Genomic DNA, 27,783 nt, shown 5'->3' on the forward strand with positions numbered 1-27,783 from the left:
AATTAAGTATAAATCAAATTCTTATAACAAAATAAGAATTACAATTTTATGTGTATCAAACTTGTCTCAATTCTATAAGTTATTAAAATTATGTCAATTCTATCTTATGTTATGTCAAACAAATAAACTAATAAATTGATGTAGAATCCACTATATGCTTCCTACATCAATGGCTTTACTTTGTCTAGGAATGTATTCTAATATTGTTTTTTTTTTTTTTTTAACATCTCTGTTTATGATGCTGTAATTAAAGTTTCAATTTTTTATCATTATTTTTCCTTTCATTTATCCAATAAGTGTAAGGATTGCATGGCAAATGTTCTATAATTTGGATATAGAACTTGAAGCGTTCGAAATAAAATTCCGTGGATTTTTCAGATTTTGCGAGAGACAGGGATCATGGAATGAAGTTTTAGAGTTACTAATTTTGTTCGAGTAAGACTAATAATTACTTTATATTTTTCAATTAATGTAGTAGCTAAAGCGGCAGAAGATTGTTCTTCTACAAATGTATCTTTGATACTATACAATGTTGTACCTTTTGTAATGATTTTACTTTATTGTTTGAGATTAGAGCATTGTTATTTAATGTTGCACCTTTTTTTTCCGTTTTTCCTTGGGTAGAAGGTTGTGAACTGAATTTGTAATCTGTAGAAGCATCTATACTTATCAAACTCAAAACAATTAGACTATAATACATTGAACTCAAACAATTGTGTGCTCAAGATATTGTATTTTTATTTCATTTATCTATTCATCTCGTAAACTATTTTTTGCCTTTTTTTTATATGGGAAAACAGTTCTATCATTTATTATTTCTGCAAACTAATGAATAAATTGATAAAAAATCGCTTTAGATGGGTTAATTATTCCAAGATTTATTATCTTCTCATAGATGTACTTCTTGTTAAAGGAATTTGAGTCAGTTTTTAAATATATATGGGTGCGTTTTTTCATAAGTATCTGTTATATATGCACCTTATTTCATGTTCCTTATGCATTATTTAATTCATATATCTTATAAGCTTTTCTTTTCTCATCAGAGAATCTGGACAAAATGTTAAAGAGCTTTTTTTTATGTTACAGCTCACATGGCTATAGTTTGTGGTTAATTTCATTTCAGATCTTTGCATGTTCTTTTTTTTTAATTATTTTTCGATTATTCTATAAACAAATGTCAATATCTTCGGAAATTTGAGTTTAATTAACGCTATACAAATTATAATTTATATTAGAATTCTATTTAAAATTTGAGATATGTATAATGCGTTAGATTAAGAAATATGAATAATAACATGTTTGTATTTCTATAATTCATAGTAATCCATACACAAAATTTATTAAATATATAGTTCTTTTATTATATCAAATTTAAAAAATATGAGACAAGGAGTAATATAATCGACAATATCACTCAAATTATATTAAATATGGATATAAATCAAGTAATGAATAGAAAAAGTCTACAAACCTAAACAATGTAATTGATTAGTATTGAAAAACCATGATTTAGCACCTAAACAATGTTAGTGTATATGTTATAAATATCCAATAAAATGACCTTGCCAAAAAATTAGCTATCGTATAAAACATATATCTGACTACTTTAAAAAAAGGTAAGTTGAATGTTACTTTTCATTGCATTGTGACAAGTACTTTTCTGTTATGTCACACTTACTTTATTGCATTGTCACAGTTACTTTTTTGTTATGTCACAGTTACTTTTTTGTTACTTTTCACAGTTACTTTTCACAGTTACTACATAATTTAATTCTGAAATTGTTATGCCACAGTTACTTTTCATTTCATTGTCAATGTTACTTTTTTGGGTTGAGCTAATATATAATTACTTTAACCATACACTGAATTATGTCTTAAGATCTATGAAAATCTGAGCTCTTTTATCATTCACCTATGCTTTTAAATTTTTTATAATCCGAGCACTTTTATCATTAGGTGATTTATTAGCATGCAATTCTGACAATGTCCAGCACCATAATTAATGTCCAAGATTCCAAAATAAAGTAGATCTACATAATTTTTTTCCTCTTTAAAAATTTTAAATCATTTATCACGATATTTCAAATAACTTAATATTATACATTTAAACAAACCCAGACTTCTAGATTTGTATTTATATCTCACCATAAATCTATCTTAATATGTCAATGCTTCCTAATCACTTACAATTCAACAGTTCATTTTCAATTTTTAATTAAAGTGCAAGATAAGCTGACACTTTGCTATAACCCTTGTATCAAAATTGGGCTGAGAAGGATGATAATTAGTTATCCATAGATAAAAAAGCATAACAAAAAGCCATGAGTAATGGCTAGTTAGCTACCCATAGCAACTTAAGCATATAAACTAAACTGCGTGTGGGAAAAAAATTACTCCATTTCCACCACACAAGCACACATTATACCAAACATATTGTTAAAAGAATCAGTCATAGAAAAATAGTTAGAAACACACACTCAACCCTAATCATCACACTTTCTTTGGTTATGTGTAATAGCTCCTTGGTATACATTTTTTTCAATACTATCATATTCAAATGAAAGTACTTACCCATAGTATTCTCTTTGCTGTATACTTGAGAATTCTGCCAGCGATTCTCCCTCTTTCTGCGCTTACTGGAACTGTTTTTGTGTATAATAAATTACATATATAAGAAAGAAATAATCTTTAACACAAGTTAGCTTAACATAGAGACTTACAGTGCATCACGTTCTTGTGTAGATACTTGTGAAGAACTATCGAGTATTTGTTTCCAATTTGTGCAATCCTCGATCTGAGTGTTCAAAGGTGTTTCTAAACGACGCTTCATTCCATATATATCGTCAAGATCCCTTTTAACAATAAAAATATATTTTAAATTTTGTTGCGACACTGTCAAGCGTAAACTAACAATAATAATTCCAAACTCTTTTAAACAAAAAAACAACTAAGTTTAAAATATACAATATCATAGCATAGCAAATCAATATTTAAAATGAACAAATATACATGGTGGATTAAATTCACTTGAAAAGTGTTTTTGTTTTCATATAGACGAATAATATTATATTCTTACAATAGAACAATTCATGCCTATAATCTGTTACATACATAGTACAAAAAACACCATTACCTAATAAAAGTCTTAATATTAATTTTAATCTAATTATATAAACAAAACGAGTTCTATGTCTACTGAACCCAGATTACAGCAATAATTACATCAGCTGAATTTTTGTCTTTTGACAACAGTTTCGAGCTCTTGTAAACCACTTATCAAGCGTGTACCAGTTTTAGGAACACCAGAACTTGAACTATCTCCACTACCCCCGATCTTCGCTTAAATAAAACAGTATTAGATGTGCGGTCCAATTTCTCAATGTTGTCAATCTCATATTTGCTACTGTTAATTTTTTCTGTATCTACTACATCAGTGTGCAGATGTTGAGATTGTTTAGTTCGACACTTCCTTAATAGCATAAAATTATCACGAACCAAAGAACAACTCTTATTGCTAGCCAATGCTGCATCATAAATAACATCTATAATTTCAAAACCATATTGTAACAATAGGAAATTGATCGTTCTCCTTGCTAATTTTTGTTCAACCTCATCTAATTGAGGAGAAGGTTGCTCAAAAACACATTCTATTTTACCACCATGATGACGACATTCTACAACAACCCAAGATATATAACCTAGTTCTCTGTCCCAAACACTCTCTATAGGACTTACAATAGCACCTGTCTTGAGAATAATAGTTTGAAGTAGCTCAATAAAATCTATCGTTATGGATTTGCTATTCCCAAGAAGTCCTACATCCATAACTTGTTTGTCGTCAAGTTCTTCCTTAAAAGGAACAGCGCAACCCATCTCAACAAGTTTACGTCTGTATAACTTTTCACATGTGCGATGCATCTTAACTTTTCCATAACTAACATCATCAACTGTAAATTTATAATATGTCATCAATTCTAGTACACTCTTTTTAGCTGCAACTTCACGTGACTCTTCTATTGTATCAGCTTCATCGCCAATGTAGAAAAATTCCTTAGAACTGTCATATGACTTAATCGATAAAGATGCACTATTCTTGGTTCCATCTATATAACCATACACCGGATTTTGAAGATGGAGATGATTAGTGATCCGTTCTATCAAAGACTGAAATCTAATAGTTATCCTCATTGATTAAGAGTCCCTAACCTGTATTTAGGAAATGATGTACTTATCAGTCCATTTCAGCTTTAAGAATCTTCCTATTAAACAAGATTAACTACCTTTACTAACAAATGTATCATAACTTAAAAGCTCGAAACAAAATGTAATCTATTAAACGGTATCTAATTTAGCACTCTTTACAGAATAAAGAAAAGAGAGAAAAGGAATTTGTATCTTCTATTAACAAACCAATCAAAAGATTAACTTCAATCCAACTACAAATCTCAGAAACCATAACAATTTCATTGATATCATAATTATCATTCAAAAAACACAACAAAATTCGGGAGTTTACACAAGTTGCAATCTATTTAACCTCCTACCAATATCTAAATAGCAACCACCTTCAAAATAACTAACTCCTAACTTCCTATATACAACATTCAAAATACAAAATACATTACTTCTTTTAAGAAACTATAATTGGAACATTTACTACGCTATCTACTACCACAACAAACCACATATCCAAAATAATTCATTGACTCCTATAAATTGCCCTCTTGTTATACTTCATTAGAACTGAATTAAGTGTCTCCTTTTCTTTTTTCTTATCTTCTTCTAATCTTTTAAACTGCGATCTACCTTCATTAGTAACCTGCTCCACCCAATTTAGGTATCTAACAAGGTCTTTCTACCACAATAGGTGCCTGATCAATTGCACTTTGCACTCCATTTGCTGCATTTTTCAACACTAAATCAACGGCAGCCTTCCTGTGATAAATATCTTGTTCCATCCCCAAAACTCCCAGTTTTAGAACCTCCATGATACGCTTATGAACTCTACAAAAACTTTTATAATGCGCAATTGCAATTTCAATTTCCTTTGCATTTTCCATCCCTATATATAATGAACTACGCACGCAACGAATCCTATAATACAATGAAAACAAATAAGTCAAAATTTTTTTAAACCTAACCGCCTATATCAAGAGAATATACATTCTTATAGTAACATAATAAAAGGAAATGTGTGTCATTTTGAGATATTGCTATTGTAGCATCTTTCCACATGTTTTAGGCTTGTTATGGTAAACCTAACTAAACCCTTGATCTTTCCTTTTAAACACCTAGCATAACCCTGACCTCCATTTTTAAATACAGAGCTTTTTACCCAACAAAAGAAACACGCATTCCTATGGCTAAACACAACTTTCAAACCCTCTACTCACCTATAACATATACTGTCTAAAACCACCCATTTACAATCAACAACACTTCAAATAACCAGAAACAACACAAAATAGCAACAAAAATCCAGCACTAAAAGGAAGATTATAGCAATAGTCAATCAGTGAAGTACCTTGAAAACAGGTACACCTAACTCAATTACAGCTTCACATAAGACAATGTGCTCAACTTTTAACTCAAGTATAGCTCCATCTGAGACACTGTGCTCAACTCTTAGTCTTGACAAAATGGTCTAAGTTGCAAAGTTGAATATACGCGCAAAATATTTCTGCAAAGAAAAAGCTACTGAACTGTTACAGTTTTTACCAGGAATATAAAACTAAGCATACACATCATAATGTACTCTCTTTTCCGAATTTATCCAACAAATTACATATTTAAATCGTAATGTGCAATAAGTTATCTTCTAGTCTAGCATTAAATATGGCAAATATAGTTGAGGTCATTGGTCACCAATAAAATAGTCCTAATTGATTAGTCAATTAACAATTTAATCTATTTGCTAGTAATTCTGTCATTCAATTTGAATATGGATTGGTTTCCAATTGATATACAGATCAAATGTTCTTGTTGTTCTCTCACCGAACAACTCTTCTAGTAGTACTTCATTTTTATATGATTTCCATGTGCAGCATTACCAATACCACATCAGCTTCAAATAGCAAGCAATATTAAGGGAGACACTAAAGGTATCTTTTTGTAAATATGAAGTAAGGGAAAGGTAATAATTTTCCAAATCCAAAGTTTCTTATTACAGATTAGTTAGAATTTTTGTAACTAATATAAAATTCCCACAAAAAAAAAAAAAAAAAAAAAAAAAAAACCCTTTCAAAGCTTTGTGCGCACCTCCCCCAATTTTGTACCTTACAAATATAACCATAAACAGATTTTGGATAGATTCAGCATATCACTAATTATTTTTTGTTAAGAGAGAAGTGATGCAACTAAAAAAGAAATTGATGAAGTATTGATAACACATCACATGGATAAGAAAGGCAAAGCATAGGGAACTCAAGCTACCATCCTACTTCTGTTGATCTACTATAAGCCTAAAGCTAACAACTTATCCACGCTAGAAACTACACAATATGAACACCTATATCAGTGCCCCCTTGATGACTATAACCTATGGCAGAGTTTAAAATGACAATGCTACCTGGAGTTCACTGTTCAAACAAATTTTAAAGTAATTGTGAGCCAATGATGAAATCTACAAGTATATATGCTATTGAGATCTCAAAGGACTTGCTTGAATAAATCATATAGAGAAGTGGCCTAAAAAACAGCAACCATACATTACTCCAGCCCTTGTAATCACATAGCTCACTTATTGCTGAACAATGGGACATCAAACCAAAGCATAGATGCCAAAAAGTCAGTAATGGTAGGAACACCCTACTTAAAGTAATACCTTTGCCTTCAAGCTACATAACTCATTATCAAAGTCTTGAAGAATTATACTCCGTAATAGATAAGGCTTAGAGAAATAAAGAGTGCAATGACATAATCAAAGCTTCCAACTACAAGTATAATTACAAAATCACAAACAAAGCCCCATATATATTTTGACTATTTTATAGAAGCAAAAGAGGAAAAAAAATCAGAAATCCAAAGACCACAAACTAACAACATTTTCAACACGGTTCAGATCACAATTGCAGAAGCAAGGTCCTAATTTGAGATTTAATAAAACTAAGCTGTAAATGAGCGGTCCTAATTTGAGATTTGATAAAACTAAGCTGTAAATGAGCAATCCAAGAGATCAAAATAAGATATTTATACAAACCTCCTGATGACCGGATCTTTTAGTTCTTTCTGTTCGGCAAGCTAGATGGATCTTTTTCAACACATACCTGCAATAATGATCAAAGGTATAACAATTAAAACCAACAACATAGGAATTTCACAACACAAATTATTAGAATTGGACAAAACAACATAAAGGCAGGAACATAAGAAGGACTTCTTACTTCTTCCTTAAAAAAAAAAAAAAGGGAGGACAAGTTGGATTCCCCAAAAACATATGAAACACCCACCAAACCAAGTAACCGACGATAAAAACAGCAAAAATTCAATGGGTATGCTCAGATAAACATACCCAAAAAAAATAATTCTAATTCATACTCGTAGGACTAATGCTTAATTGCTCAAGAGAATAATGAAATTCCCTAATTTCATAGATTCTTCTATTCAAACTATCTAATCCTACAAGTTTCTTAATTTTCAACAAGCAATATCTAAGGTTTAGTCTATTCATACCTAAACATACCAATAGTATCATTATAGATGCATCCATTATACTAATACAAAACAATACAAATTAACTACCACCATTCACCAAGAATTACCAACTTGACTAATAAACAAAACAAAGTCAGTTAATATTGTTTGGTATTAGTCTAAATCAAAAGGCAAAAATTAAACACAAATGCAATTTAGGGAAAAAAAATTACTCAAAAAGCACAAAAGAGTGTACATGCATAGAGATATAGCATAGTATAGCTACAAATCAGACACAAATACTGCAAAAAGATTAGTGAGCAATCAAAATATCTAAAAGATCGAAGTAGCTAAACCCAACTTAACAACCAACACCCAGAAAAACAAAATTCAAAAATCAAATTAAAAGTTCAAACCAAAGAAATCCAAGAGAATTCCAAACTCCAGAAGATTCACACTTAAATAAAAATAACAATACGAAGCTCAACCCAAAAAATATACAACCAAAACTTACCAGATGAAGCTCAGAAAAAGCTTCAATGACAGGACAAAAAAAAGAAAGACTTGCTGGTTATCAATCTATTTAGTTATCTATTTTACAAATAGGATAAAAGGCAAGACACCCAGATGTTGTTGAATTGTTGATCATCAGTACTATGTGAGACCATATTCGACTGCTTTTATGTGTTACAAAACTCACAACAGAAATAAATAAACTGAATAAAGAGCTAAAGTGAAAAGAAACAGAAATTTCTCTACTCCTGCTCATCAATATCAAACATAAAGAATCAAACTTTGCCATCTAACATTCAGCAATTTAACCGCAAAAAAATTCACAAAAATCACAACATCTAAAATAATTAGCTCAAAATTGCTACTTGCTAAATCATCTAAAATAAGATTATTAAAAAGAGACATCACAACATCTCATTAAAGGCACTCCTTTATGGAACATAAAAAATTTCACAGTATGTAATCAAGTTGGTTGTGCTGCGTTTTTACTTCAAAGCTAGAAAAGCAATTTGCCCCATCACCCGGATTCATCCCTTCCCCACCCCCACCCCCAAACACACACACACAAATGAGTGACAGAAAGATCGCATCAAAGCAGGGCACTTTCCATATATTGCCTTGGTATATCAATGTAAATTTAGTAACTCAAATGAGATTAGCATCCAACTTTCCAGTGTTCAGAGTGAGACTTGTGTTTCCATTATGACAATAACAAAAGTAGTCCATATAAGCAGAAAAGCTTAACAATATCAACTACTCCATAGGCAAAAAACCACTGGTGACAGAATCAGTTAGACAGTAATAGAAGTCGGAAAATATTGCTTCGACCCCAAATTTAATTCCACTACAATTATACAAGTATAAAACTTTATTTTTATATTAACATCCTAGACAAAAGAGTTCTATATTGGTGATTGAATTGAAATTAATCCAATCTCGTAATTTTCTATTACAAAAGCGCCCCCTAATCACTCAAGAAAACCCGAAAAACATCAATATAAATATCAATAATTAATACACGGGATATATATAAAAAATGTAATGTCACCTATGTGAACCTTTTCGTCACATCTAAGAGATAGATATATCATTGCTCCCAACCCGTATTGGAATATAAGGGAATATGAATAACACAAAGCTAGCTAAGCAGAGACAAGGAAAATATTGCTTCGACCCCAAATTTAATTTCACTACGATTATACAAGTCTAAAACTTTATTTTTATATTAACATCCCAGACAAAAGAGCTCTATATTGGTGATTGAATTGAAATTAATCCAATCTCGTAATTTTCTATTACAAAAGCGCCCCCTAATCACTCAAGAAAACCCGAAAAACATCAATATAAATATCAATAATTAATACACGGGATATATATAAAAAATGTAATGTCACCTATGTGGACCTTTTCGTCGCATCTCAGAGATAGATATATCATTGCTCCCAACCCGTATTGGAATATAAGGGAGTATGAATAACACAAAGCTAGCTAAGAAGAGACAAGGAGACCAGATAACAGAGCAATTAGTGTTTTCAAACCTCATTCAATGTCTCTATGAATGGCAAAGGGACAAGACTATTATTATGAAGCGCGGTAAATCCATTGAATGATCTTCAACTCATGTTCATTAGTTAGCTACAAGAACGACCCAAAGGACCCCACAAGGTTACAAAATCCAGCTCACAATGTCAAACCAAACCTCCAAACCGAGGAACAATCAAACATAAATTAGTGTAGGCAGCTTATTAGTAATCACAAACATCCATACTATACTACCAACTTTCGCCTCTAAAATGTCATAAATACCCGAAACACATACATACCCATTAATTTCATTAACATTTCATTTGACACAAATAAGTAAATAACTCAGCCCTAGTTTTCAAACTTTGAATCACCATTTTTGTAACAAGACTAAACCTTGTTGTACTCCTTGATAATGAAGTTTATCTATAATTAGGAAGTTAGAATCCATAGTACTACTTCAAGAAAATACAGTACAAATCAAAACAAGAAATAACAAAAGTCATTTATTATTAAGTGTCATCAGGAAGGTGGCATAAAGTACATGTAACTATAACATTAAACGTTTACAGAAGATATAAACAGGGCATATGTATATAATTACATGATGTATGATCTCTAAAGAAAAATCTCCATCAATTATTAAAAGTTTCTGAAAAAATAATTCATCATGACTTTTATTATAGTGAAAATACTTACCCATTTCAGAAAAAAGAAAAAAAAATCAAAAACAACCAAATAAACTAACATCAAAAATACAAAACTGCTAATCGGTGGACCAACATAATTTAGATTCATAACATAATTGTATGTTCATGTAATGTAATAAGCTATCACCACTAAGATCGAACCAAACCTAAACAAAATACCAATTCGATTCCAACAATCAAAGGTAAACAATACCAATATTTAGTGAAAAAATAAGTACCTTCACAATAGATACACTCAACTCACTAACACCTTCATCAAAGACAAAGCATTCAGCTGCATGCAACAAAGAACACAATTATCAAAATAGAACAATCAAAATAGCTCAAAGATCGAAGTATCTCAACCCAACGTAAGAACCAACACCCAAAAACTCGAAATCCAGAAATAAAATTTTAATTAAAAGCTAAAACCCAAAAATTCACGACAATTCCAACCCTTCTCTACATCTAAATAGTACGAAACGAAGTATATATTAGCTCAACCCAAAAAATTAATCAAAATCTACACCAATTATTATATATTAGCTCAACCCAAGTTAACTCATCTACAATCAAAACTCACCAGATGAAGCTTGGAAAGACTTTCGATGGAGATCAAACAGGGAAAAAAAAGGAAAGAGAAAAGAAGATGGGAAAAATGAGTGATGGCAAGTGATTTCAGGGAAAAAGAAAAGGAAAAAAGGACAAAGATGAAGTGGACAGCAATAAAAGTCAGCATACAATGGCAAGACCATAAATAACTAAACAAAGCAAGGGTATATCCGGTGTCACACTGTCCTACTGTTCCTAATGAATAGTTCCGCATATCTTCTCTCTTTTTAAAGAGTGTAGATTAAGTATTTTTTAATTTCCATGTGTTCCTTTCTAATAAAACCACATCCCACTAGATCTATGACAAAACATTTGTCATATACCTTTCCTCCACAATATAGTTTTGTAAGTGTCATATACCACTCAATCCAATGAGAAAACTATAGTCTTCCCTCCCCAATATTTCTTCTAAGTGTTACACTTTGAGTCTTTGACTAACATAGAATTCTAGTTGGTTGATGACGTAATGATCAATTTAGCTGGTCAAGTGTAAAAATTACATTTTTCTTTACGCTATTTTCAAATGTTTATGTTATAGAGAATATGAATGTCAAGCCCTAATATTCCTAAATATCTTAATATCCTTGAATTATCACATACTTCGAATATCTTGCACAAGATATTCTCTAGAATTTTATCACTATAATATCAAAATAATATCTTTTTGTTTTATACTATCTCTTATTCTCTTAATACTAGTATTTTTAATAATATCTAATATTGATAGAATAATATCATATCACAATTTACATTTATATCTCAAGAGCTATTGAGCCATTAAAAAAGGATTATTATTTATGTATGTACTCAATATATTGTTGTAACATGCAACACATCTTGTAGGTAGAAAATTAACCAAGATGGGCTCAAACGTGTTTGGAACTCCAGTTACCGTGGCAACCCTAAGAGCGATGCCTGAATATCAAGGCAAGAACTCGATCACACAGCAAGATCGAGCCAAGGTTGCACTAGAGAAGGCGAACGCCGAGGGCAAGGCCGTGGATGCTCGAAATTACGTGGAGAAGCTACAATGTCGATTTGGGGACGATGTTGTGAGCACAATGTATGTGTTTAATTTACAATGCGACTGGTGACACTATTATATTCGTGGTTGCTCGTGACTGGAAGGGGCGTGTTTGCGAGTCTGCGTACCCGGTGATCATTGCAAACGGGAAATGGGGTGCGTTCTTGCACGGTCAATACTATAACCAGGAAAAGAGTTCAAGAGCCGGCATTGTATACTCTGCCTACAACAATCAAGGCAAGGAGAAACACTGGTTCATGGGATTTTCTAACACTTTTTCCGGCCCCACCAATCAGGTATATATTTGTTACATTCATATATACTACCTCCGGTCCAAATTACTCACAACTTTGGGTATTATTTGTGAGATATAAAATATTCCAAAGTTGCGAGTAATTTGGACCGGAAGTAGTAGTATTTACTTCATATTATTGACATAATTTGTCTAAGGCCCATTTACTACACCTTAAATTATTTTTGCTGAACTTAAATTATTATTATTTTTTTTTAAAAGTTTACAAACCTAAAATTATTTTTATTAAACTGAAATTATTTTTACTGTGAAAAAGGCACAAGTGTAATATTAATGAATAACAATTCACATGCTCAGCTAAAACGTACCAAATACAAGTTAATTTGTAAAATATAAGTACGGGTACTCAGAGCATAATCTTAAAATCTTTAGCCTTATTTTTCTTGCTTTTTGGCTTGCATAATGGATTATGTATAGTTTACACCAATTGATGACTAATTTGGGTAGTGATTTTACAATGGAAATAAAATCCTCTTGTAACGTTGAAGATTTTGTTATAGGTGTATACTGAAATACGCGAAGCAGGGCACTATGATCAGGCAGAGAGGGTAGGAATATGGCAAGCTCTTGACAACAAGCTGAGTAATGGGAGATTGGTGAATAAGGCCTGCGAACAAGGGGGATACATAAGTGGCTCCATTGGCAACACTTCAAAACCCGTATTCGAGGCGATTATGACTCTGCCTAAACCTAAGTAAATTGTGTTTGTTGCACTATGGCATATCACATTATAACCTAAGTAATGACTACTTATGCTACAATACATACTTGAAGTTTTGGGGTCAAATTAGGCCTTTTAATTTGGTCATTTAATTAAATGACTTCTTTTGATGTAAAAACCACTACGTATTATTATCAGTATACTATATTCTTCGAGATAAAAGTTTAATTTGCACACATTTCAACCTTGGAGACGCTCCAAAGCATTGAAATATAGCTAGCACTACATTATTTCCATCTGTGTAAGTGTAACCCCCAACATATGTAATATTCATGTAACACATCATGAGAAATAATTGGTAATTGCACTATTATGCACATAACTTAGCTTATTTGAACAGACTGTCAGACATTTGTCCGTGGGGTTCATTCCTGCTTCTTGGTGGGGGAAATTTTGGGCGCTCCCCCTCCTTCCTAAATGGAAGATCTTTGGCTGGAAAATTATTCAGTCTGGACTCTCGGTTGCCTCGGTTCTAGCTGTTCGAGGCATTTCGGTTGATTCACTTTGTTGCTTCTGTCGACGGGAGCAGGAGACGGTGGACCATTTGTTTCGAGACTGTGACTTCGTTGCTCCTTTTTGGGTCCATTGCTCTTTACGTTTTAATAGGCAAGGTCTTCTTCACCTTCCTTTTCTCCAATGGTTTTCCACTATGGTCTCTTTGTTAGGGGCTGCAAAGGACTGGTCGAGCCTGGTGAGGTTTTTTTTCCCTTTTATGGGCTATTTGGCTATCACGTACTAATGTTCGGTTTCAGCATCAGACTGTCTCTCCAGATGATATTTTGCTTCTGGCATCTCAGTGGGATGTGCGGGGGCGACAAGCTTAGGTTTTTGCATTCACTCTTCTTCTTTGGGTCTTGGTCCTAAACCGACTGGTTCGGGTTTCGCTGCCACTCTTTGTGGGGGTCCTATTTCTACTTTTGAAATTTGTATGATTTGTGATGGTTCTTGGTCTTCTTCGGACAACTCGGCTGGCCGGTGCTGGTTGGATTTTTCGCGATTGTGATTCTCCTTCAGTCCGTGGGGGAGGGGCCCGTGCTTCTCTCTCGTCTTCAGCATTACATTCTGAGTTACAGGCTTGTTTCTGGGGATTACGCAATGCTTATTCCAGAGGTTTTCGTAGCATCCTTATTTACTCCGACTGTGAATCTTTGTGTTTGATCTTGGCCCAAAAACAGCGGGATGAGGTTTCTTTATGTTGGTTACTTCGGGATATCCGAGCTCTTCTGTCTACTATGGAGGCTTGCAAGATTCTAAAGGTTCCAAGGGAATGGGTGTCCCCCGCGCATTGGTTGGCTGGAAAGACTCGTGCTCGCGAGTGTCTTTTTTGGTCTTTTTAAGTTGTTGTTTGTGGTTTCCTTTCTTAGTTCTCACTGTCAAAAAAAAAAAAAAAAAAAAAACTTAGCTTACTCCAACATATGTAATATTCATGTAACACATCATGAGAAAGTTGCTGGAGGACATCATTTTTTTTTATTTTTTTTTTAGGAAAAAAATAAATATCATAGTTAATGAGTGTGTTAATAAATTAATTTTATTTATTTATTTATTAAAAATTTTTGGTGTTTAGAGAGCCACAAGGGCAGAGGTGAGAATCAATCCCAAAATCTCTTGAAATCGGGAGAGAAGCTCTAACCACTTGAGCTATCCCTCACTCTCAATAAATTAATTTTATGATATGGGTTCTTTAGTTTCTTGCACTTGATGAGGCTGTTGCAAACTTGCAATAGACCATCCCTTAGAAGTCTGATTCTATAGAAATTTATCTTTTTTTTTTTTTTTTGTGACATCTATGTGAAAGGTGATATAGTATAAAACATATTTCTAGGTGTCTATGCCAGCGTATAAATCCTGCCCCCAATTTCTTAAAATCTATTATTTTCGACCATTTTTTTAGTTTTAGTTTTTTTTTTTTTTTTAAGTGTATTATAGTACAATTATTTGTTTTATGGGTTAATATTTGTGCGGGATCGAAAAAAAGATTAATCATTCGATGGACTCCTTGTCGAAAACGGCGGTAAATCATACTGATATGAAAGAAGGTAGGAAGAATATACGATTTGTAATATTGATATGAAAGAAGGTAGGAAGAATATACCATTTGTAACATCTAGCTATATTGAAAGATGTTCTTATTTTAAAAAAAAAAAAAAAAAAAAAAAAAAAAAAAAAAAAAGAAAAATTGGGACCTATCATTTCTGATTTTGTCACGGCCTAATTATATAAACCGGAAAAAGGATCATTTGACCAAATTTGGCAAATTTCCATAGAGTGATAGAGTTCAACTTTTTAAATGAAAAAAAATCAGAGCTTAGGGTTTATCCACAAAATTGCAAAAATGTCGGATTTTCCGACGCCATTGATATCCAAAATTCTCTCAAGATTACCAGTCAAATCCCTTCTACGCTTCCGTTGCGTATCAAAATCATGGAAAACCCTAATCGACAGTACATATTTCATCAAAATCCATCTCCAAAATTCCCAGAAAAACACCACCAATCATTCAATCATCTTCCGACGTTGTTATCTCTATTCTGTTGAATTTCCTGCGCTTAATCGAGCCATTGTTATCAACCACCCATTGAAATGTGATCATTATGGTACTGAAATTGTGGGTTCTTGCAATGGATTGCTTTGTTTGTCGAATGGTGAAGAAGATGGTTTAGATGGTACAATTATATACAACCCGGCAACAAAGGAACACCGGCAATTGCCCGTTTCGCCTATCGAATTACCCGATGATATCCTTCCTTTTGTTGATCGTTTAGTTTATGGATTAGGGTATGATCATGTTCATGATGATTATAAATTGGTTAGGGTTATTCAATTCTATTGTGGAAACCCAGATTTTTTTGATAGTGAAATGAAGGTTTATAGCTTAAAGGATAATTCTTGGAGAAGGATTAAGGATTTTCCTAAGGAATATTATCTTTCATACAAAAGGGTATGGGGGGTTTATGTTAATGGGTGTTTACATTGGGTGGTGACCAAGAACCCCGAATCGAATGGCTCTAAATTCATCGTGGCGTTCGATTTGGGTTCGGAGAAGGTTAGGTTTGTGCCGAAGCCTAAGGCATTGTGTGGTGAGTTAGAGTGTCATATTAATGTGGAAGTTTTCCGTGGGTGCTTGGGTTTGTTGTGCAATCATTTTCCTATTAGGAGTGATTTTTGGATTATGGAGCAGTATGGAGTGCAGAGTTCTTGGACAAAGTTGTTTTGGATTGATCAACAAGGGAGTGTTTTAGGTTCGTTTGAGTATGTGAGGCCTATAGCTTGCTCGAAGGATGGTTCAAGTGTGTTGCTTGATAAAGACATGACTAGCTTGTTTTGGTACAATTTGAGGACTAAAAGAGCCAAGAGAGTGAATGTTATTGATATGCCAGATTCAATCGAGGCGCAATTGATAGTGGAAAGCCTTGTTCCTCTGAAGAGGTATATGTAGCCACATTGATGTTTTGTGTAGCCTTTTATGTTTAGTTTGAATAATATATGTTGCTTGAGATTTATTAATTGCTTTTTATGTTTAATGCAGTTTATAATTTTATATTTATGTTTAAATGTTTAATTGTCAGCTGACTAACTGACTTAGTCATGGTGTATTGTTGATAACTAATTGTCATTGAGATTGGTTTCAAATTTAGCAATATTAAGTAAGAGATTAGATGAATTTCCACAATTTCAATTGTTCCGAATTCTTTCTATTTGTGTAATAACTTAGGTCGTAGGAGTTTATATTGAAAAGTTATTATGTTATTATTGATTAATCTACAGCAGACCCATAAAATTTATGCTGACTCTGATACAAAGGTTGGTATAGTAGGATAGTTGGAAGTAGGGAATTATATGTGGCTTTGCATATTAAGTGTTCATCTTCTTGAAGTTAGCCCTTCACAGCTGTCTACTCTGGGCTATATCCAGCTTTCTATTTTATTTTAGGCGTCATTTAAAGTTTGCCAACACATTGCTGATAAAAGGTTTTTGTTTTTCATGAATGAATGTTTTCAGATACATTAGGCTGCACTATGGTAGTGTATTATCGGTTAAGGATATTAATAAAAAAAACAGGAAATATTAGTTAAGGGACATAATAATAAACAGGAAATATGAGTCAAGGGACATACTTTCTATCATTCTTAGCTAATTGGTGTAGACATATCCATTGTTGATATATTAGAGGCCATGCTTGCTATACAAGTTGTTTTCTTGATGTTTGACGGGAAGTTAATTAAATTCCTTAAGCATTTATAGATTCAGTAGACAAAAGAAAAGTGTCTTCTTTCCGTTTTTTTTTAGTTTTTGTTTTGTTTTGTTTTTTTTTTTGGAAAACTACTATTTTCTGTTTGGTAGTGCTATTCTTTGGAAGCTCATCCTGACCACATGTTCATTTTAATGTCAAATGAACAATCCTGTTTCTAGTTTATTGGAGAAATAAAAGTGATTAATCGACTTGTGTTAAAAAAAAATATTCAACATCATCTTTTTTTTTTCTTCTTCTTTTTCTTATTTCAGTTTATTTTCTTAGCTATATATACCTCAGTAATGATGCTGAAGCTTTGGTTTTATCAATTATTTAATTGATTTGTGACCTATGTCTATTACTATGTTGATGTGTTGCAGAAATGAGCAATCGGGGCAGGCCAATAGTCAGTTATCATCACTACCATTAACTTTGCTACTTGATATATTCTCTCGTCTTCCTGCGGAGACTCTTTTGCAGCTTACATATGTTTGCAAGGAATGGAATAATCTTATTAATGACCCCGAGTTTGCTAAAATGCATCTTAAAGATTCTGGAAAAAGAAATGACAACTTGTACTTCATTCTTAGAAGGGAGAAGCTATATCTGATTAATTTTCACCTGCTAAATAGAGCAGTACAGATAAATCATCCTGTAGTGTGCGCTAAAGGATGGACTGATGTCTTAGGGTCATGTAATGGTTTGCTCTGTTTATATAATGAAGATGAAGGGCTTGCTATCTGGAATCCATTAACTGGAAGGTGTCACAAAATACCCATTACGAAGCACCAGTCTACAAAGGGTTCCAATGTCTTCACCACTTTCATCCACGGATTTGGCTATGATTCTATTAATGATGATTACAAGGTTGTTAGGATCTTGGAGTTTTACTCATACAATAATCGGCATCATGAGTTTCATGACTATTTTGACGATTATATTTCTGATTCTGAAGCTGATACTTGTCCTGCCTCTGAAGTCCAAGTTTACAGTTTGAAAGCCAAATGCTGGAAAAGTATCAAATCTTTCCCTTTGAGCCTATGTTATCCTTGTTCAGGGGTCCTTGCAAATGGAGCATTACATTGGGTTGCAAATAAAAATCAGGATACGGATAGTGTTTATGAAAGTATTCTGTCCTTTGATCTTGGTTTAGAAGAATGCAGAGTAGTGCCACAACCTAATTATGATGACATATATTTCAAAAGGACTTTATGGGTATTAGGAAGCTCTCTTTGCATCATCTGCCAATACCCTAGACGTGGTGTTGATATATGGGTGATGAAGGATTATGAGATGAATACCTGGAGCAAGCTTATTTCCATTACTCAGCCAAAACCTATAAAGTCCTTTGAGTATATCAAGCCATTGGCGTATTCAAAGAATTGTACTGAAGTTCTACTAGATCTTGACTATAAAAAGCTTGTTTGGTATAACATGAAAAAAAAGACAATCAGGCATGTCAATATCAGTGGCCTGCCGGAGTCATTTGATTCAGAGGTTTTTATTACAAGTCTTATTGATCCTAACAACCTGATTCCAAGGCAATCAAAACAATTAGGTCAATCCAGCTGTTCCTTTGCAACCTTTTCTAAGAAGTTGGTTTCTCATATCCTTTGCTACCTCCCTGTTAAGACCCTTCTGCAGGCTCAATATGTCAGCAAAACATGGTACAAGATCATTAATGACCCAGAGTTTATTAAGATGCAGCTTGAAGTGTCTAGCAATTCCAACAGTAGCTCGTTGCTCATTCTTAGTGGGGAAAAGCTTCTTTCTTTAGATTATCAACTGTTTGATAAAGCTGTTGAGATTAATCACCCAAGTGTTGGGAAATCAACTGATGTTGTTGGCTCTTCGAATGGATTGATCTGCTTATATAAGGATGGAGATATTGGTTTAGTGAATCCATGGACTGGAAAATATGAGAGCTTACCTTCTTCTAACTTTCAGTTCCATGCTTCTAGCACCTCACAGTGTTGGTTGATTCATGGATTTGGCTATGATCCCAGTAGCGATGACTACAAAGTAGTCTGTATTTTGCAGCTGCACAATAGTTTGAGTGGTGGTAGTGTTCACTCTGAAATTCAAGCTTATAGCCTGAGAACCAAGTGTTGGGGAAAGATTAAACAGTTTCCATACATCATTTGTCATCCATGCTCAGGTGTTCTTGCTAGTGGCGCGTTGCACTGGGTGGCACATGAAAATCCTGAATTGTTCAGCAGCTCAAAATTGCTTATAGCTTTTGATATTGGGTCTGAGAAATCCAGGGTGGTGACACAGCCAAGTTATGTTGATACAGATTTTCACATGAGTTTGGGATCATTAAAAGGGTGTCTTAGCTTGCTATGTCATTACCCTCGACAAAGTGTAGACATCTGGGTAATGACTGAATATGGAACAGAGTCATGGACAAAACTTTTCACCATCTCACAGCCAAAAATAATCAAACACTTTAAGTACCTGAAGCCGTTGGGATATTCAAACAACGGGGCTGAAATTCTGTTGGAACAAGATAATGAAAAGCTTCTCTGGTTCAACTTGGTGAAAAAGAAAGTCAGATACCTCAATGTCCGAGGTCTACCAAAGTCTTTTGAGACAGTGATGTGCTCTGGAAGTCTTGTTCAGATTGGCAACCCTCCTAGAATTTTCCATGAGAAGCATGAGCAAGCACTGAGCAAATCTCAGAATGGCAAGGATAAAGTGAGGTACAATTCTATCATCTCCCTGCTTTAGAAACTCTGAACTTATGCGTCCATCTTATAATCAAATGTAAATGCTCCTGTATCCCTTTTCATTGAAATATGATTATGTTGGTTTATTTCAGGAAAAATGTGGATGGATTTTTATCCAAGGGATTCAAGTTGAAGCTTTGAAAAAAGGGGATACTAAGGTTAGAATTTTATTTCGGTCCTCTATTAAAGAAAATAAGTTTTACTTTGCTCTTCATCGTCTCAAATTACTGTTATCCAATCTTGCTTCTGTTATGTCTTTTATATTACATTCCTTGATGTCCAGTTAATCGCCCCTTGTCCATGATTCTGCTTTCTGTTGTTCTGCAGGATTGCTGCTCAATTCAAGAAAGTTTTCTGAAGAATTGGAAGGAATGAACAATATGTTCTCTGAAAATTAAAACTAATCCAATCTTTTTACTTTTTAGGTTTAGAACAAGAACTTTGTTAAATAAGTAGACTTCCAAACTAGGCTGCATTGAACTTTTCATCTGTGATGTGTATGTGCTATGTCATCTTTTGTTTTGCTTGAATATTTGATGGCTAGTTAAACACTTGCTTTTTATTGATTCTTAAGAGTAATTTAGGTTATTATGTCTTATGCTCATGTGACTTCTCGTTCTTTGGTTGATTAATTTTCTGATTTTAAACAAATTCGCATCGTTTCTTGCTGCCTTGCTAAATTGCTGCACCTGTTTGTTTGAATGAAAGGCACAAATGTCTATATGTAGAACTAAGGGCTATATATAAGCATTAAATATACTCTTGAAAATTGTATAAAATTAGGAATTCATGACAAAAACACGCGTAAATCAGTGTTATTAGTGTTTATATTTTGATGATTTCTAAACTTTTTACGATTTTTAAGTGTAAATTTAATGTTTATATGTAGCCCTAAAGGCTATGTATAACATTTTCCATAAATAAAAAAAAGCTTATAAAAGTTAAAGGGTATCGGGATCGGATGAGTTGGTTTGTATGTATGTAAAAAATAAAAAATTAAAAAATTAAAAAAAAAAAATAATATAAATATTGTGATGAGTTAGTTGGGTGAAGTTCTGTATGGTATCTGATGAATTGTAGACAAGTTCAGATTGAGCCGTTCTTGGTTTGGGTTGAGTTAAGACTTAAGAGTGGATCAAAATTTGATTTATGTCATAATTGACTACATCTTCTAATTGATTATGTCGTAACACTGTGTAAATATGAAATTCGTTTATTGCTCCCTCTGTCCCTATTTTATTGCTCCATTTGACTATGCACGGTCTCCAAGACATGTATTAAAACATTTATATCTTTATTTCCATGCACGTAAAATTTATAAAAATGTGAAATTAATATAATATACAATGAGACGAATCTAACAAGACCACTCATGACTATATTACCTTTTATAGATTAATGACAAATTATGGTCACCAAAAAATGGCAATGGAGCAAAAATAAAGGGACGGAGGGAGTATTATCAAGTCCATAATGAATTTGGTTGATTTAGGTCAACTCAATTACCTCATTAGTTGAATTTTGGTTTTGTAATTACTGTAAGTGAGTTGAGTCAATTGCATGTTAGATTGGGTTTTATTCTAAACTAAGTATCTCAAATACTCTCGTCTCAAATCATATGATGTTATGATTGGATAATTTTATAGATCCTTTTTGGATGACTAACTATATATGGGTTTAATTGGATCATGATTTACTTTAGTTTTCTTAAAATAGTCTTTTTTTTTTCCTTCTGTTCTATTATCGCACAATTAAGATGAAATGATTTAGTCAGCCCAGCTCCGCAAGTCATCGCTTGAGAATAAAGGCGAGAGGTAACTAGGTAAGGGAATTTTCCTACTCTCAAGCATTTTGTAGTTGGTGCCTTGGTGTAACCTCAAAGTCACAAGGTGAGTTCTCCACCAACTTCAAAATAGAAATTGTAATGACTAATACTTTGTACTAATTAAATGATGGTAACTCTAGAATGACTTAAAACCGAGTTGTAAACTTTGTCCAACATTTGCATTGAACTCAATTCTAACATTGCTCTTATTGGTTAGATGTTCACAAATCTCATTCTTGAACTTAAATATTACAATTCTAAGATCAGATTCGTAAGTTCTTCATATAACCCCAAATCAAGCTCTCGACTTGATAATGAATACTTCGGAACTCTTATATTCGTCATTCAATTGATAATTTTAGGCATTTAGGAAATATGTAAAGACTAAAGAGTACTCCGTATAATTTTCTAAAATTTACAATTTAAAAATTACGTGAGTATAATATTATTTGAACTACTACGTAATACTCCGTATAAGGGCCTGTTCTCTTACGTTGAAATTCAATTCAGTTCAGTTCATTTCAGTTCAGTTCAACTCAGCTCAGTTCAGTTAGTTGAGTTCAGTTCAGTTCAGTTCAGCTCCTAATTTCCTTCTCTTTTAAAATTTTCATTTCAATTCAGTTCAGTTCAGCTTAATTCAGTTCAGTTCAGTTCAGCTGAGTTCAGTCAATGAGAACAGACCCTAATATTAAACTCGAGTGTCGAGCTTGACTCACAAAAATAGAACCAAACTTTAACCCAACCATTCCAAACCATTTATGAGAAGTTAAAATGAGAAATGAAGGCTCAGTCAAGTCACATTTGCACATTTACCCTAGCTAGAATCGCCCACATTTGCACCGTCTTCCTCACTCATCAAGTTACCAATTAACCACTCCGTACTATATCTGGTATTAATCTAATAATCTCTCCCCTTTTGATTATTTATTTCCATAATCTTGATTTTTTTAAAAAAAAACCTAATTCTTGATTTTGTTTTATTGTTTCCTTTAATTAGCAGAAATGTGGTGAGTAATTAGACCATATTTATTACTAATTAAAGATCTTATCTTCTGATGTATCAACCCATTTAATCAAGATTTCCCCCCCTTAAAGATTTGATCTTTACTTAATCTATTATTAGAAATAATTTGTTTTTCTTTGATATGATCAGATATAATTGTGCTTAAACTTATTGTTTATTTAGTTGAATTGCTAGATAATTGCTATGCATTTCCTCTTTTCTTGCAGAATTATGGATTCTTATTGACTGTTTTGTTTTCGTTTAAATTTTGAATGTTTTGAAAGAATGAATGGTGGGATGAATTGAAATTCGAGTGTTAGGGTTTTAGAGATGTTTGGTGCATTTACTATGTTATTACTCAATGCAATATTGACTAGGGTTTTCGAGTTTTTGGATTTCCGCATTTTCGGGTTTTTGAGATGTTTGGTTATGTATGATGTTATCAGATTGATTGGAAATTTTACAATTTGATGTATATGCTTATTCTTCCAGTTAAGCTTTTGCTTTGCTGGGTGAAGCTCTGCATTTTCGGGTTTTAGTTGCCATCTGATTGTTTAGAAATTTAACATTATATTATCTTAGGCTGTATTTGCTTATTTTTCAGTTAAGCTCTTGCTTTGGTGGGTGAAGTTAACTGAAAATTATGGATCTTCCATTGATATTGATCATGGATATACTGTCTAGACTTCCAGTCAAGTCTCTTTTATGCTATCGTTGTGTATCTAAATCATGGAAGTATTTAATCGACGACCCTTATTTCATCAAGCTCCATCTGCAGTACTCCTTGGAAAATACCTCTAATCTTGCCTTGATCATAAGAGACTGTTATCTTTATTCGGCACACTTCCCTGGACTCAATGAGGCTACTGTGATAGACCATCCTTTGAAATGTGAATCTATTGGAACTGAGGTTTTGGGTTCTTGCAATGGGCTGCTGTGTTTGTCAAATGGGGAAAGTCATGGTAGAAATGGCACAATTATCTATAATCCGGTAACCAGAAAGTCCCGGGAAGTGCCTGCTTCGAAGATTAAAATCCCCTATGGATATGAGTACGTGATTTATGGCTTTGGTTATGACCTTGTTAATGATGATTATAAGGTGGTTAGGGTTATTCAGTATTCTACGGAGCATCCTGACTTTTATGATAGTGAAGTCAAGGTTTTTAGTTTGAAGGCAACCTCTTGGAGAAGGATTCAGGACTTTCCTCGGGAATATTACCTTTCTTACAAAAGGGGATGGGGGGTTTATGTCAGTGGCTGTTTACATTGGATGGTAACCTTGAAGCCTGACTCAAAGGGGTCCAAATTGATTGTTGCATATGATTTAAGTTCGGAAGTTTGTGAGGATGTGTTACTTCCTAAGATTTCAGCTGGTGAAGTTCATTTGACTGTCGAAGTCTTGGGTCAGTGCTTATGTCTCCTAGTCAATTATCCTTCCATTCGGAGTGAAGTGTGGGTCTTGAAAGAGTATGGTGTAGTGGAATCTTGGTCTAAGTTGTTCACAGTTTCACAGCCAGATAGTATTGGACCTTTTCAATATGTAAGGCCTATTGCTTACTCAAAGGACGGTTCTAAAGTGCTCCTTGAACAAGACCTTCAAAAGCTTATTTGGTATGATGTGGACAAACAAAGTGCTGCGAGTGTGAAAATCCCTGGTATGCCATCACATCCTGAAACAACAATGTTGGTGGAAAGCCTTGTACTTGGTAGTCGCAAGACGCACAAGAAAAAGCGGTATAAATATTACTCTCCTTTTTCTTTTGCTTGCATGTATGTTGCTTAGAATCCTGTTTCTATTGAGTGTTTGTGTGTATATGGGTGTGGGACTGTAAGCACATATATGCTCTTCTGTTGAATTTATGTTTTTTTGTAGGCTAGTCCAATATATGTATAATTTGTTTTTATCAAGGTGCCTTTTAATGTTTTTTGTTAGCTTACACCTATTTTATGGATGGTTCTTTATCTAAGGGATTCAAGTTGAAGCTTTGAAAAGAGAGAGATACCAAGGTTAGAGTTTTATTTCGGTTTCTTCTAAAGAAAACAAGTTTTACTTTGCTCTCCATCGTGTCAAATTACTGTGCTGAACTGGAATAGGTGTAAATATATCTTTTGCCAATCTTGCTTCTGTTATAATTGCGCCTCATGTATGATTCTGCTTTCTGCTGTTCTGCAGGATTGCTGCTCAAATGACGGTATATTCAAGAAAGCTTTCTGAAGAAATAGTACGAATTATTGAATGAATGATATGCTCTCTTAAAAAAAAACTACTCCAATCTTTTTTCATTTTGGGTTTTGATCAAGAACTTTGTTAAAATAAGTAGACTTCCAAACTAGGCTGCATTGAACATTTGAACTTTTCGTATGTGATGCTTATGTGCTATGTCATCTTTTTTTTTTTTTTTTTGCTTGAATATTTGATGGCTAGCTAAACACTTGCTTTTTATTGATTCTTAAGAACCAATTAGGTTATTAAGTCCAATGCTCATGTTTTTCTCGTTGATTGAATTTCTTGATTTTTACTAAAAAATTTGCTCATGAAATCTGATGAGTTGTGTACAAGATTAGACTGCTTTGTTCTAGGTTTGGGTTGAGTTAAGACTTAAGAGTAAATTAAAATTAGACTTTGATTATAACATGCTGTAAATATGAAGCTCATTAATTAGTAGTAAGTTCATAATGAATTAGGTTGATTTAGGTCAAGTCAATTATCTAACTAGCTGAATTTTGGCTTTGGAATTACACAAACTTTTAAAAATATCGGATGTACAATAATTATTGTACATGAGTACATCCATTATAAAGATAGTCTAAAGTGATCAAAAATTACCTTGAAATGAATAAAAGTTATCCAAATATGCATAAAAGTAACTCATTACAAATAAAATTATCTACGCTTTATTAGTAAAGAATCACATTTTAAATGACTAAAAATCAATTATTAGTGATTGAATGTAATTAAATTATCTTGATACTCTTAAACTTTTCTTGTTGTCTATTTATGTAAAAATTATGCACTTTTGGGAATTGTATATTCATATTTAATTAGAAATTAGTTAGGAAAAATGATAAAGTTATTTTCTTTCCGTTAAAAGTCTGTAATTCAATTCTTATTTTGAAACCGTACATCGCACGGAGTTAATCTAGTATATGAAAGTAATACAACAGCTCATAAAAAAGAATTTGACATATAAGCTGGATTCTTTTTATTTTTAAATTTATGATCGAAAACTCAAATTACTCAATGATTACAAAATCCTTGGTTAAATCCCAAAATATCTGTAACCGAAAATTTGATATTGCGAAGACCAGAAAAAACTAACATGATTCGAAATATTTCCAATCCTAGCAGGAAAAGGAGGGAAACAAATACTAAATTAAGGGGTCGTTTGGTTCGCACGGGGTAATCGGAATGGAATGAACAAAGGAAAAGAGAAGGAATGGAATGAAAATACCTAAAATTTGGGGTGTTGTTTGTTTTAAAAACAAAGGGAATGAGACCCACCTATCCCACCACCACACAACCACCACTAACATTCATTCTCTAACGTTCCAACCACCGAACCACCACCAAACCAGTCGCCGCACCTCCCTCACCCTTCGCCTCCCTTCTCCGACCATCCCCGCCCCTCGCAAAACCTTCCACGGCCCCGAAAAAACCCTAATCGAAAAAACCCTAGATTGACGAGGGGTTTAGGAAGTGGCGGAGGAATGCTTTTGCGGGGAAGGGGATAGGCGGCGAGGCTCAGGGAAGGGTCGGCGATGGTGGTGGAAGGGCTGGGTGGCGGTTTTACGGGGATAGGGAGGGGTTTTGCGGGGGCTGTGGGATATTTTGTGGGGTAGGGGAGGGCGGCAAGGGTCGGGGGAGGGGCAACGGTGGTCGGGGGAGGGGGGCGGTGGTCGGGGTAGTGTCGGCGGTGGTAAGGTGGGCTGGTTTCCGGTGGTGTTGGTAGGTGTGAAGGTGGTGATGTGGTGGTGTGAAGGTGGGTAGGGAATGGAATGGAAATACCTAGGGGGTGGGGAATGGAGTTAGAGGGATTTGGGGGAATGAAGGGGGTAAAGGGAATGAAAGAAAGTGCTTAACAAACAACAACAAAGGAAATCGGGGTGATTGATTCCCATTCCCTTTCCTGAATACCCCCAACCAAACGGCCCCTAAAAGTGAGTATACAAAATTCCATAGTAGTAATAATTCTTTGTTTCTCTCTTTATTTTCGTATTCCTCCACGCAACATTGCTCTGTCAGGCTTTCGCCGAACCAAAAATTCTGTTATTTCAATTACATCAAATGATCTTTCAAATTGGTCAAGGATAGTGACAATTATATTACAGCCGTGGTAGTTACATTTTGAGTTACTTTTTTAATGAAAGAGGAAATAAATACATGTAAAAGTTTAAGACATACATCATCTTGCCGCCTTATGAAGAAATAGTTGATAATACACAACGAGAAATTGAACTGACTAATCCCAAGGCAAAGGGCCACGAAACTCTTAATCCTTAACCAAATTCACCTATTGATCTATCGTAGCCAGCTAAAATTGATCCAGGTCAATCCCATAGTAAGGGTCTGTTCACATTTACTTAATTTTAGTTCAGTTCAGTTTAGTTCAGCTCTAATCAGTTCAGTTCAGTTCAGCTCCAAGCAATTCAGTTCAGTTCAGCTCCTAATTTCCCTATCTCATAAAATATTCATTTCAGCTCAATTCAGTTCAGTTCAGCTCAACTCCAATCACTTTAGTTCAGTTCAGTTCAGTTCATTAAATGTAAACAGACCCTAAGCTAGCTAATTTGAAAAGGGGGAAAAAATAACAAAGTTACACAAACGAAATAACCCTAACCTTAATTAGATCCAACTCGGATAATGGATCCAGCCCGATCCAAGCCCAAATTTTTACACAAATTTGCCACCTCTATATATAAGAATATGATGTCAAATAAAAATAAAAAAGAAATAAAAAAAAAAA

At 33.6% G+C, this 27,783-nt stretch overlaps 2 protein-coding genes and 1 pseudogene across 3 annotated transcripts; all 3 read left to right on the plus strand.

The window, feature by feature from the left end:
• Positions 1-11,830: 11,830 nt before the first annotated feature.
• Positions 11,831-13,005, plus strand: LOC145579503 (23 kDa jasmonate-induced protein-like; annotated as a pseudogene).
• A 2,313-nt stretch (positions 13,006-15,318) lies between these two features.
• On the plus strand, positions 15,319-20,557 carry LOC145578294 (uncharacterized). The gene is made up of 4 exons (XM_081635638.1): positions 15,319-16,457; positions 17,643-19,964; positions 20,084-20,149; positions 20,319-20,557. The coding sequence occupies exons 1-3, from the start codon at positions 15,319-15,321 to the stop codon at positions 20,130-20,132; spliced, it is 3,510 nt and encodes a 1,169-aa protein (XP_081491764.1). The 3' UTR covers positions 20,133-20,149; positions 20,319-20,557.
• Positions 20,558-22,578: 2,021 nt separating this feature from the next.
• LOC145577476 (F-box protein CPR1-like) lies at positions 22,579-25,369 on the plus strand. 2 transcript variants are annotated; one of them, XM_081634945.1, is made up of 4 exons: positions 22,579-22,706; positions 23,424-24,553; positions 24,788-24,826; positions 24,993-25,369. In XM_081634945.1, the coding sequence occupies exons 2-3, from the start codon at positions 23,463-23,465 to the stop codon at positions 24,798-24,800; spliced, it is 1,104 nt and encodes a 367-aa protein (XP_081491071.1). In that variant the 5' UTR covers positions 22,579-22,706; positions 23,424-23,462; the 3' UTR covers positions 24,801-24,826; positions 24,993-25,369. The 2 variants fall into 2 exon arrangements, with proteins under 2 accessions (XP_081491071.1, XP_081491070.1); XM_081634944.1 differs by lacking the exons at positions 24,788-24,826; positions 24,993-25,369 and having other exon boundaries at positions 23,424-24,774.
• The last annotated feature ends 2,414 nt before the right edge of the window (positions 25,370-27,783 follow it).

Source organism: Chenopodium album, chromosome 14, assembly GCF_948465745.1.
Source record: "Chenopodium album chromosome 14, dcCheAlbu1.1, whole genome shotgun sequence".
Lineage (NCBI taxonomy): Eukaryota > Viridiplantae > Streptophyta > Magnoliopsida > Caryophyllales > Amaranthaceae > Chenopodium > Chenopodium album.